This window comes from Balaenoptera ricei, chromosome 6 (genome assembly GCF_028023285.1).
Source record: "Balaenoptera ricei isolate mBalRic1 chromosome 6, mBalRic1.hap2, whole genome shotgun sequence".
Classification (NCBI taxonomy): Eukaryota; Metazoa; Chordata; class Mammalia; order Artiodactyla; family Balaenopteridae; genus Balaenoptera; species Balaenoptera ricei.
The window spans coordinates 66,727,778-66,740,726 of record NC_082644.1 but is presented as its reverse complement, the minus strand read 5'-3'; the positions used below and the strand labels follow the sequence as shown (position 1 = coordinate 66,740,726).

The 12,949-nt window shown below is 36.9% G+C and overlaps 1 protein-coding gene across 3 annotated transcripts in view; it reads right to left on the bottom strand.

Moving 5' to 3' along the window:
- Positions 1 to 4,239: 4,239 nt before the first annotated feature.
- BRD10 (bromodomain containing 10) overlaps positions 4,240 to 12,949 on the bottom strand; it is a 103,449-nt gene continuing 94,739 nt past the window's right edge. For all 3 annotated transcript variants that reach the window (XM_059924770.1, XM_059924771.1, XM_059924772.1), the window contains 2 exons: positions 10,349 to 10,539; positions 4,240 to 9,224 (listed from right to left, as the gene is read on the bottom strand). In XM_059924770.1, coding sequence (XP_059780753.1) covers positions 5,578 to 9,224; positions 10,349 to 10,539 — 3,838 coding nt within the window. In that variant the 3' untranslated portion in view covers positions 4,240 to 5,577. The remainder of the gene's footprint in view (positions 9,225 to 10,348; positions 10,540 to 12,949) is intronic.

Here is a 12,949-nt window from a genome sequence, read left to right as displayed (position 1 = left end):
GTCATACAGAGTGAAGTAAGTCAGAAAGAGAAAAACAAATATCATATATTAACGCATGTATGTGGAACCTAGAAAAATGGTACAGATGAACCGGTTTGCAGGGCAGAAATAGAGACACAGATGTAGAGAACAAACGTATGGACATCAAGGGGGGAAAGTGGGGTGGGATGAATTAGGAGATTGGGATTTGACATGTATACACTAATATGTATAAAATGGATGACTAATAAGAAACTGCTGTACAAAAACATAAAGTAAAATTTTAAAAAAAACTGATACTTCTTCAGAAGTTTGTATTTTCATATGGTTTTCCACCGATATGCTCATAGTGGATGAACCAACAGAATGTTCCAACATTCCAGGTGCTAAAAGATTGCTATGAGAACCATCTTTCCCCTTTGCAGTTGCAAATAAATTCTTTTTTTAAAAAACAAAACAAAAAAAACCCCAAACAAGAACCCCACCAAAAACAAAACCCCAAACAAAATCGAACAAAACACCACCCCCAAATGAAACTATTAGTATTTTCATTAGTTTAGCACTAAACTCATAGATTAATTTAGGGGAGATAACACTTTGTTCATGATATTTTGTTGCTTAAATGTTTCTAAATTTTATAGTCAAACAGCTTTCCCTTAAAAAAAAACCCCTTTCTCTACCCTTTTCAATTTAAATAGTGTCCATCTTTTTTGCCCCCGTCACCTCTCTGTTGCTACCATTACTGCCAGGTGACAGGTCTTCACATCACCTGCTCAACTCACCGAGTAATCAATTGGCCTCCCTGTCTCTAGTCAGTTGAATGATAGCAGCTACTATTTATTAACATTTACTATGTGGCAGGCATTATCTTATCTAATTCTCATAGCAATCCTGAATGGTAATCCTGGGTGGTACTTTAATAATCTTCACCTTACATGTGAATGTCATTTTTGCTTCCAAAGCTTCAGTAGCTTCCCAGTTACTTTCAGCATATTTTTCAGCCCTCTATCACCCAACACAACCTACTTTTTAATCATTCCCCATTAGTCCTCTTAACCCGTAATATTCTATTCAAACCCAGTTGCGCTGTTCCTTATATGTTCCTTGTGCTTCTTTTTTAAAAAATTGAGGTACAATTGACATATAACCACAATAAGTTAACATTCACCACACAGTTACAATTTTTTCTTCTTGTGATGAGAACTTTTAAGATCTACTCTCGGACTTCCCTGGTGGCGCAGTGGTTAATAATCTGCCTGCCAATGCAGGGGACATGGGTTCGAGCCCAGGTCCGGGAAGATCCCACATGCCGCGGAGCAACTAAGCCCGTGTGCCACAACTACTGAGCCTGCGCTCTAGAGCCTGTGAGCCACAACTACTGAGCCCGAGTGCCACAACTACTGAAGCCCGCATGCCTAGAGTCCATGCTCCGCAACAAGAGAAGCCACCACAATGAGAAGCCCGCGCACTGCAACAAAGAGCAGCCTCCACTCCCCGAATCTAGGGAAAGCCAGTGCGCAGCAACAGAGACCCAAAGCAGCCAAAAATAAGTAAATAAATACGTTTAAAAAAATAAATAAAATTGCAAAAAAAAAAAAAAAAAAAAGATCTACTCTCTTAGCAACTTTCAAATATACAATAGAGTACTGTTAACTTCCTTGTGATATTGTGAGACTGAGTCTCTGCAGGCTTGGTTCTAAACATACTTTGTCCCGTCACAAACGCCACCTTGTGTTTGAATCCTCTGGCACCTCCCTACTAAACTCTTAGTTCTTTATTCCTCTGACATTTACTTTTAGCTTGTTATATTCTTTTGATTTTTGTGTTGAGGACCGGGATGGGATCTTACTTATCTATGCTGTTCCTACAACATCTTTTGTACTATATGGTTCTCAATAAACGTGTAGAATGAATTTCCACAACTCTTTGATTTTATGTTGATTAATTATGCTTTGAGTTTATGTTGATAACTACATTAAGAATATTAAAGATTACATACATAAGAACACAGTTTTGGTTCTGTAGAACCAAAAAACTGTAGATTTTTTTCACAGTTTGTCTCCAGGTTAAACTGTAAGAACCTGAACCATGCCATGCCCTTCAGCTTTCTTGTTAATGAACAAGCAAGCATCAAGCACCATGGTGTGCATAGTAAGTGCTTTTTGAACAAATGAAGAAAAATACCTGGGGCAGATGACAGCATTATAGTGACAATGAGGCTTCGGGTTCAGGTGTTGGCAATACAACCTCTGGAATGAACTTAAGGTGAGTTATGTATCATCTCTATGTTACAGTACAGTATAACTTTGAATAACTAAACTCCCCATCAAATTTCTTAGATCACTTTCAGATCCTGCCATCTTCTCAAGCTTTTAATATTATTTCTAAATTCATTCTAAGTCAATGATATACTAGACCAAACAAACATTTTCATTTATCTTAGTGTATATTATAGTCATCGCTGCTTTGATCATAAAACTATTGATGTCAATTACTTATTAAATATATCAATAAAATTGGAATCTTGGAATGAAAGCAGGAATCTAAACAGCCACTTAGTATTTTATATATATATATATATATATATATATATATATAATCACAAAGGAGTTTTTTTGGTAGGAAAAACCATAGGGAATGAGAGAAAAGAGCTAACACATGAGAAGGAGGTATGTTATTTCAGCATGTTTTATCTTAGCATTTAAAATGATATTGAATACCGACATCCAAATGGCCTACTAATTCTACACTAAGGGTAGAAACACACCCTTCCAGGACCCCATGAAGTCTTTCAGGTAGCATTGTGGTGACTTTTCTTCCTTTACATGAATGCTTTAATAGATGACCTTTAAGAATACTTAATAACACTGAACACAAAGAACTGAGGAATCTGACTTGGTACTCTTTGGCCAAGATCCCAGAAATCCACATGACCTACCAAACTGGAGGCAAAGGAAAAAGAATTTGACTTTTTGATTATATAAATCTATTAATTTAGTCAAATTTCTAGTAAAAATGGGGCATTATTTTTTTAAAAGTAAACTAGACCTTAAATAATATAAGAAGCTAACTAGATTCCTCACTCATTCAACAAATACATATTGAATATCTACTATGTGCCAGTTGCTGGGGTGACGATGAAGATGACTGACAAGGTCTCTCTCTTTTAAAAAATGACAGGCATTAAATACTTGCATACAGATAATTTTATTACAGTTGTGAAGGAGTACTATGCATTTCTCACACTATGACCTCAATCTCTGAGTGACTGCAATACCATGATGCTGGCTGGGGTAAGGAGAGGGAGTTATATAATATGTAATGAGAAGCTGAAATGAAACATTAAGTTAAAGGGAACATCTGGGAAGACCTTGAGGTCTTGAACTTTCTAGGAACTAAAAGGAAACTAGAGTACGGAAAGCAAGGGGGAGAGTCAATTGAAAGGAAGCTGGAGAGGTAAGCAGGAACAGACTGAAGAGCCGTTTAGGCTCTAAAAGCCTAAAAGGGGAGCAGGGACTTTAAGGTTCACCAGATCACACAGAGCTTTGAAAGTCATATTAGGATTTTGATTTAGGAGTCAGAAAAGAATTAGTGGTTAATAAGTGAGGGGCCTTCACTGGGAATCAAGTGCCTCGTAAGTAATTCGGTAAATTCGTTTCTGGAAGTGGTGTAGAGAATTCTTTTCAGACAAAAGATGAACAGTTTTAGGCTGTTTTGTTTTAAAAAGTTGAGTAGGTAAATACATTCATTTATTGTGCACCGTGTATGTACAGTGCAATGTACTTCAAACATCACCCACTTCCCCCTGAAATCCAAGGTTTCTAAACTGACAAGGAAAGGGGGAAGGTGACTACAGAGTGAAGCATAGACATGATCAGCAAAGGTACTGTCTTACGAGTATAAATATAGGCTTTGAGAGCCTTTAGCAACTTTCCAGGAATACCCTCACTGCTCTCTTCAACTAATAAATTTTAATGTAGTTTCAAAAGAACTCTTTAGGCCTACTCTTCAACCCTAGACTACAACTCCATGTGATCAGGTTTAATAATATCATTATAAATGGAATGTGGATGAGTTTACAATCAGTATCCCAAATAAGATAATGGATATAAACATCAAATAAGTATAAAATCTACCTTTTATTTAAAATGAGGCAAATTCTGAAATACCATAAAGTTGAACCCCAAGAATAAGCTGATCCATATAAACATTGCTTTACAATGGAATTTAAGTAACTGCTCTGTAATTGAAAAATACACACAAAAAGAGAGTACTTATAAATAATTGTAAGTGTTCACATTCATTTGTCATTCTAAACAAACAAAATTCATGTTTTTAAATATCATTTTGGAAAATCAGTCAACTATGAACCAACCCCTCAATGTAAAAATAAACGTATCGGGGGAAACTAGGTGAAGGGTACCCCAAACCTCTCTGTACTATCATTGCAACTTCCTGTAAATCTAAAATTATTTAAAAATAAAAAGTTAAAAAAACATATTTGGGATGTATAAACACAGACCAAACACACTGGCCTTTAAGACTACTTATTTTGATCAATGTAGAATCTGGTGGTGGATTAAGAGAAAAAAGTTAAAACACTGAAATCCAGAGCGAAATTTTAAAGCAGAAGTAATGTAAAGTTATGCAGAAATGATTTTAAGCATTAGGTTCAAATACTGGCTATACCACCAACTAGCTGAGTGACCTAGGGCACATCATTTAAGCTCTCAAGAGTACTGTGAAAGTCAAATGAGATATGTGGAAGTAAAGTTTGTAAATTCTAAAGCCTTGTACAAATGCTATTATTAATTCAAATTTCCTAGCCTAAATTCCTTTTTGTAAAGATCTGTCCTCATATTATATCATGTAGTCTTTCAATGGAACAAGAACGCACTTTAAAAATGGTATTCAAACAAGGAAATACAGCAACTCAGTTTATTACATGCAGATTCTTCTGCATTGATGCTAACAGTTCACTGGTCCAAAATTACTAAAATACTTAAAAAACTATACATTATGTAAACAAAACATAAATAAGACAGCATAGTTCTTTGTACATATAGTTTAGTACAGGTTGTTAAGGATTTAGGAATATGTACAATTTTACACAATGGACTGCATTTTCACAATGCATAAATATATATATATATATATTTTCTTACAGAAATAAAAATAAGATTCCACTAAAGACACAGAATACCATACCGTAGAGCCACGCTGCAACAGTCCAAATTCAAGAAGAAACATGTCAATGCAAGTGTGCAAAAGCCTAGTTTACTCCAAACTAGTCAAATTTGACTTTGTTCAATTCATGTTATATAGGCAGGTAAGTCCTGACTGTCTATTTTAAACAAATAACCTTTGAAAACATACTCATACCAATGAGTGAAATGGAACAGATTTTTCCCTCCCCAAGAAAAACAAAGCCTTGTTGCAAGCTAATGAAAAGATACATCAAAACACACATACACACACACACACACACACACACACAAACTATGTATAATATGTTTTCAACAGTATAATAAAGTTAAAATTTTTATGGGAGTCAAAACAATGCCCCATTATTTAAAAACTGGCTCGTTTAGTCTAAATTCAAGATGCAGCTGTGTCAGGCTTCTCTAAGCCAGATGACTGAAAAGCAGGGAAGACGACAGAGGCAGGATTTCGACTGGCAGATACAACAATTTGAGAGAGTGATGAAGAGAGTGAAGAAACCTTAGATGCTGGAGTATTTATGGTATTCAAAATGGCTCCTTCTGGGCTGACCAACAATTTTTTGACTGATGTATCCAAATGAAATACTGAAGTGCTACTTGGCAGTGAAGGATTACTAGAGCAAATGGCAGAAACCAAAGATGTCTTAGCCGAAAGAGTAGCTGGAGGAGACTTAATTACTGAAGTCAATGACACTGTTGGTGCAGGAGGTGGTACAGAAACTTCAGCAGCTGGGTTTATGATCTGTGGTGCTGCATGTACTGTGGGTAGAGAACTTGCACTCCCAAGAGAGTTTACAATTTTTGTAGAGCTTCTTAGAGAATGTTTCACAGGTTGCCCACTTAAAGAATTATTTGATGCTAGCGTGATCTTCTGGGCCAGGTTATCTACCGGTGTAGGCTGAATGCCTTGGCCACTGTTAAGAACTAAGGGAGGTCCGTATTTTGGATTAGTGGATATAAGGAGAACATGGCTGCCAGCTCCAAGACCTTGTGGGGGAACAATAAAGCGGGTTCCGTTAATCATGATTTGTGTGCCAGGTGCCAAAGGCGTACTGGTATTGATGACTATTTTTTGCTGAATACAAGGCTCACTGAACTGGCCCCCTGCCACACTAGTTACATTTGATGGTGCTGCACCAGTGTGAACGGCAGTGCCAGCTGGAGCAGAACTGTAACTGGGGGTTGATTTTACGAAAGCAGGGGACAGTTGCTGGTTTGGCAGAGAAGCAAAATTGGAAATGTTAATTATTTTACCTGGATTCGGTGAAGAGGATGGAAATTCAGTTTGAGGTTTATTTGTGTTTATACTTGTTGGCACTGGAGTTGAAACCCCTGGTGACTGAAACTGGACGGAAGTCCGAGATTGTCTTTTAGAAAGAGATACAGAACGTGTGGCTCCTGGTACTGTTGCGGCTTGTGGAACTGTGTTGATTATTTTAGGGGATACAGTCACAGATGCAGGCAAGGCAACAGTAACAGGGATTTGCAAAGCTGATGTTAGACATTTAGGAGACACTGTTGGTTGTGTATTTGAAATCAGAACAGATGATGCAAGATGTCCTGTTTTCACAGTTGATATAGCCACAGTGTTTCCGAGATTTGACGTGCAAAGTCTATTTGACAAAATAGGCATAATTCTTGAAGAGGTATCATTTCCACTGACTAAAACAGGAGGTCGTGTCCCAACTGAGGCAGAGGTTGAGGTCACTGAAAGAGAACCCAAAGATACATTTGCTCCTGTTACTGAAAACATGTTTACTGTTCTTGAAGCAGAAACCACTGATTCATTAACAGGAGTAATATTTTGACTCACAAAATTTGAGCTTACTGGAATTGAATTACCACTTGTTGACAGTGGCAAAACATAGCCCTTGGTACTTTTTTCTTCTCCTTTTGGGGTTACATTTTGCAATAGGTTAATTGATGGTATAGCTGGCACACTGCCTGAAGTATTTACAATTGCTTGGCCTATGTTTAGCCCAATTTTCACATCTTTTATCTGAGACACAGTTGGTGACGAATTTATTTTTATTGGTGCTCCCACTGTAGATGGAATTAGTACTATCTGGGGCTGCTCTGGAGCCTTAACATATGTTTTACTCAAGGGAGGAGGAAGAGTTTGTTTTAATGGTTCTGCCACAATAGTTGGGGTTGAAGTGCCACTGGGAATTGCAGCATTAATAAAAACTAATTTCTGGGCAGAAACACCTGTAGATGTTGGTGCAGGTGCCACATTAATTGCAGTTCCACTGCCAGAAGAAAGAATAGATGGAGCTGACACCAGCATAAGTTTCTGAACTGGAGTCCCACTGACCATATCTTCATTTGTTGCTGCTGTTGCTTCTGATCTTGTAACAGGGTAACTTTTTGTGACATAATCTACTTGTTGCTGTTTAGCTGGTGTATGAATAACATTTGCATTGGTTTGTCCAAAATTTCCTGTTGATATGCTAATTACGCTTACTGAACTATTTGCTGTTGATGGTAGGAGAGTGCTAGAAGAAGCAGAAGACTTTAAGGGAGAGGTGGGCATGTGTGAAGCTTTATCTATCATGTGCCCCAAATTACTACTGCAGGAAGGTTGGCTTAATGTAAATTTAAGATTTTTCCCCGTGGATGGATTAAAGCCAGCTGGAATGGAAACAGAAGTAGGTGCTTGGCCAAAAGGTGGGAGACTAGATGTAGCAGTTGTTCCAGCTACTGGTGAAAAAGCAGAGGATGATGAAGTTGTTGATTTTGGCACTAGAAATGCCTGAAGCTGAGGAGCAAAAGTAAAAACTGAACTTGAAGATAAACTATTGGATGAATTTTGATCTGGATTGGTCTGTACTTTTACAACTCCAGTGTTCCCACCTCGTGTCCTAACAAGAATTGACTGTGAATCTCTTATGCATACAGTTTTCAGTTCTTGCTTTGCTTCAGAAGAATCAGCAGTTTGTTGTGCAAAACAGTTGAGGGAACTACCTGGATTTGTAGATTCATTTAGTGTTGTTGCTGATAACTGAGGCTGAACTGTTGAGGAAATGGTGGGTGAAGCAATGGGCTGGGGGAATGCGGCTGCTGAAACTGCATTCTTGACTTTTCCTGCCTCACTCTGGCTAGTCTTAACTGGTGGTGTTAATAAATTACTTATGGAGGTTACAGGTGTCGAAGGCTGTGGTCTAGCATTACTCACATTTGACAAAGGTATAACTGTCTTGTTGAAAGCTGCATTAGGTAGTTGGGTAGAAACAGTTCCTGTTGGGTTGACAAGAACTGATGCTAAAGAAGAGTTTACATTTGCTGTCTGTGGGAAAGATGAACCATGTTGTTCTGTACCTTTTTGTTGAAGTGGTGGTATTTCTTTTGCAACTGCTTTCCCTTCCTTGTGCTGAATTACAAAATTCTTAGGCAGAATGAGAACCTGCTGCATGATTTTTTCTCCTGTTTTAGGATCCAGCATAGGTTGCATCTGAATCTTTACAGAGCTGTTATGAAGATCTATGGGCAACCACTGGCCACAGGGCATTTTGTATACCATCTGTAAAGGACCTTTTGTACTGGTGTGGCAGGTCAATGCTGGCTTTATGGGGCTTGCTTCTGGAGGAGATATAACTGGCTTTTCCACAGCAGGAGCACTTCTACCTGTGGAAGGGGGCAGTTGATTTGTTAAGGTCACTTTGTTCCCAATATTCTTTGCAAGCAAGGCCTGAATAGGTTTGGTCCCTTTCTGGAGAGTAGACACTGGTGTTGAATCCAATGAGGCAAATGACTCTGCAAACAGTGGCTCTGTATGCTTTGATTCATTCAAACAGTCAATTTGCATATCACCTTCTACAGTCTCAACTGTTGTCTCATTTGTGCTTAACTTTGCTTTCTTCCTTGGGGAAAGCTCTTTTGTGCTATCATCCAGATAATTAGTTTGTTTGGACTGTCGTTTAAGTGTTTTAGGCAGTGTCTTAGGTACATCTTTAGAAGGCAATTCTTTTTTCAGCAACTTGCTTCTGGCCATAGGTAAATCTATTTCTGACAATTTCATATCATCTGAAAATTATAAAACAAGCATTTTGTTTATATAAAACAGCAAAATAGCAATGGTAAGACCAATTATAAAAAAGAAAGTCAATCTTTGAACAAGCAATTTATTAAGAAACCTGTAGGGCGATTCAAAAGTCTCAGTACCACTGATGGAAATTAAGGTAAGGTGACCTTTGACATGGTAATCCTGACATTGTAACCATTCCCAAGAACAACATATTATTAATAAGGAAATTATTTTTGATCAAATTCTGCTGCCAATACAAGTGTAAAAGGAAAGTTTACATCTTTTAAAGAGATACTCAAGACAGCAATAGGGCTCAGAATTTAGATTTGGAAAGGAATCTAGTTCTCTCCTTCTAGATAGGGAAACCTTCATATCACAGAGAGATGGTTCTCCATATTTTCTATTTTTAGAGAGAGAGACTCTACGGAATAAAAAATGTCCAGATTTTTCTGGTGTTTAATTATTCCTACAGTAAAAAATTTATATTCATATCTGATCAAACTGGGTTGATGAGAAGTTACTCTTTTTCAATTCACCAGACATGGAAAACAACAGGTTAATACATTTCTAACCACAAATTTTTATACCTCTTAGATAACTAAAGAAAGTTATTTAACTAGATTTATAGAATAAAATAATCTGATAAGTTGAAATGAATTACAGATCATCTTATCCAGCCTCCTTATAAGAATGAGGTGTCCACTCTGGTCTTATTAGGCCATCAACCTTGATCATTCCTCATTAAAAAAAAAAAAAATCTTCACAATTATTAGGGACTTGACAAGTTCCATTTAAAGCAAACATCAGAAATAGTGCTTCAAAAATAATAATAATAAAAAGAAAAGGCTAAACCTATTTCAAAGGGACTGCATATCAATGATGTGTGGTCTGTAATGAGCAATAACAAGCCTACAGTTTGGAGTTGGGCACTGACTCCAGAAACTCCTAGAACAGTAATAATGACTCCAAAGAACCTTTAATAAGACATTAGTACACCTTCAAACATAACAGATTTCCCCAATCAATGAACTTCATTAACCAGATTATCCTTTATCTCCACAAAAGATACTAAAATTTCTCTTTGTGCTTTTAGTGTTGATTTAAAGAAAGTTTGAATGCCTACCTGAATCAAAATGGTCCTTCTCCAGGATATCTAGAGGTTCTGTGGTGTCTATAGACTTGCTACTGAGTTCTACTTTTGGAGATTCTTTTCCAGGATCTCCTTCACCTTCTTCAGCAGTCCACGGTTCTCCAGTAAATTTATCGTGATCAGGCTGTCTTCTGAAATCATCATAGTCTTTCTTTAGGCGACTCCTGAAGAAAAATATTCGACACAACAAACAATACGTACGTATTGAACTCTTGGAAGCTAAAGTAACTTCTAACATTTTAAGCTGTATTTTAGTATTTTCAATTAAGTCACTAAACCTATGTTTTAACCAAGTGTGTCTAAGATGCCAATGACTATTGTTCAAGAAGACAAAACACAGGGTGTAGGCATAAGAAACTTAAAAAATTATATCTGCAATTTCAGAATAAAGTGTTCGAACATACACCTATTTGTCTTTCTAAAGGCTGCTGTTAGACCTATTAAATGTGAAAAAGGTAATTTTTTTTCTAGCTGCACTGATAGAAATAGATTTGAGATAGTCTTAAAATTGCTGATTATAATATAGTTTAAAAGGTCATTTAAAAGAGTTAATCAGAAAGTTCTAAGAAACAGTGTGTATTATTTTTGACTATTATACAAAGAGTAACAAACAAAAACAATCCATCATTTAATCCTGAGAGCAATCATATCTAAACCTTTGGGTCTCACTAGAAATTATTTTTTTAAATTAAGCATAGGGAAACAAAGCTGAAAAGTGATCTTTCAGAGATCCTTTTCACATAAAAACATAATACCTATGTTTCTATAACACTAAGAGAGATAGAAACATTTCCAAATGATTACATGATATTTTAGAGATCCTTTATTATTCATTTGTTTTCAACTGAGTTTCTCTATTTTACTTTTACCCTTTGTTTATTTTTGTTTGTTTAAAAAAAATCTGAACATACATTCTCCAATTTACTTTTGCCACAAATTCCTATCTGTTTGGGACTTCCCTGGCGGTCCAGTGGTTAGGACTTCGCCTTCCAATGCAGGGGGAGTGTGTTCGATCCCTGGTCAGGGAGCTAGGATCCCACATGCCTTGCAGCCAAAAAGCCAAAACATAAAACAGAAGCAATGTTGTAACAAATTCAATAAAGACTTTGAAAATAGTCCACATCAAAAAAAAAAAAAAAATTCCTATGTGTGCATATTGGAGTTTAAATCTCACCTCTGTCACTTAACAGTTGTAAGACTTTGGGCAAGTTCCTTAAACTTTCTAAGCATCAGTTTACTTATTTGTACAATGAGGATAATAATAGCACTTACTTCATAGTTTGTGTGGCACATAAATATTCAATAAATGTTAGTTAATAATTACTCTCAATTTATTTATCTTTCAATTATTGCTTAAGGGTTTTATAGAGCAGATGAGGGCTGTAAGATACTAGAGTGGGTTACCAAAGGATAACTGTAAAATTAATTTCATTTTAGAAATATCTATATATTCTATAGGGGTAGTATAATGTTCCTCCCTTCTCAGTCTTCTCACCTCAGCTAATAACTTTGCTCCTTATTTCAGGGAAAATGGAAGCAATCAGACAAGAACTCTCATATGCTCACACCTCGTCTGCAACTTAAGACCTTCATCTGTACTCATATTCTTCATCTTCCTACCTAAGCTAACCCTTCCAACTTATGCATCTTCTCTCACCTAGTCAAGAAACTCACTCAACCAAACGTCCCTTCCATTGTCTGAGTTCATTTTTGCCTCTCTAGTCAATCATTTCTACCAGTATACAAACATGTTATTTCTCCCATTAATAAAAACAAATGACCCAACTTGACTCCAACTTGTCCTTCCAGGTACTGCCCTATTTCTCTGCTCTACTTTTATAGAAAAACTCCAATTCCTCACCCCTAATTCTCTTGAACAGACTCCTTAGACTTTTACCCACAGCTGTATCAACACAGCTCATCCATCAATGATATTGTCAAATTTAACAATGAATTCTCGTCCTCATCTTCCTCAATCCATCATGAGCAGCCTCCTTTTTAAAACATCTTCTTTACCTGGTTTCTAAGACACCACTCTTGGTTATGCTCCTACCTTGCTGAATACTCCTTCTCAGTCAATTCTGCTGAGTCCTACCATCTCCATCACCTCTAACTGTTGGAATGTCCCAGGGTTCAGTCTCTCTTATCTATGCTCATATACTAGGTGATTTCTACCACCTTACAGTTTAAATATAATCTATATCCTGACAACCCCCAAATGTATACCTCCAGCCTGGCTTACTCCCTTTAACTGGGACTCATATGCTAAACTGCCTACTCAGTAACTCCAATTAGACATCTGAAAGGCATATCAAACTTAACATGTTGAAATCCAAACTCCTGAATCCACCCCCTCCCCAAAACTACTTCTTTGTTTCCCCTATCTCAGCTAATGGCAATTGCATTATTCCAGTTGTTTAGATAAAAAATATTAGGCACCATCTTTTTCTCCTCATTTTTTTCTGACACTCCATATGCAAGCCTTAAGGAAATTCTACCAGTCTTACTTTCAAGATCTATCCAGAATCCAAGCACTCCTTGCCGTCTGCATTGCTACTATCATGGTCCAAGCCA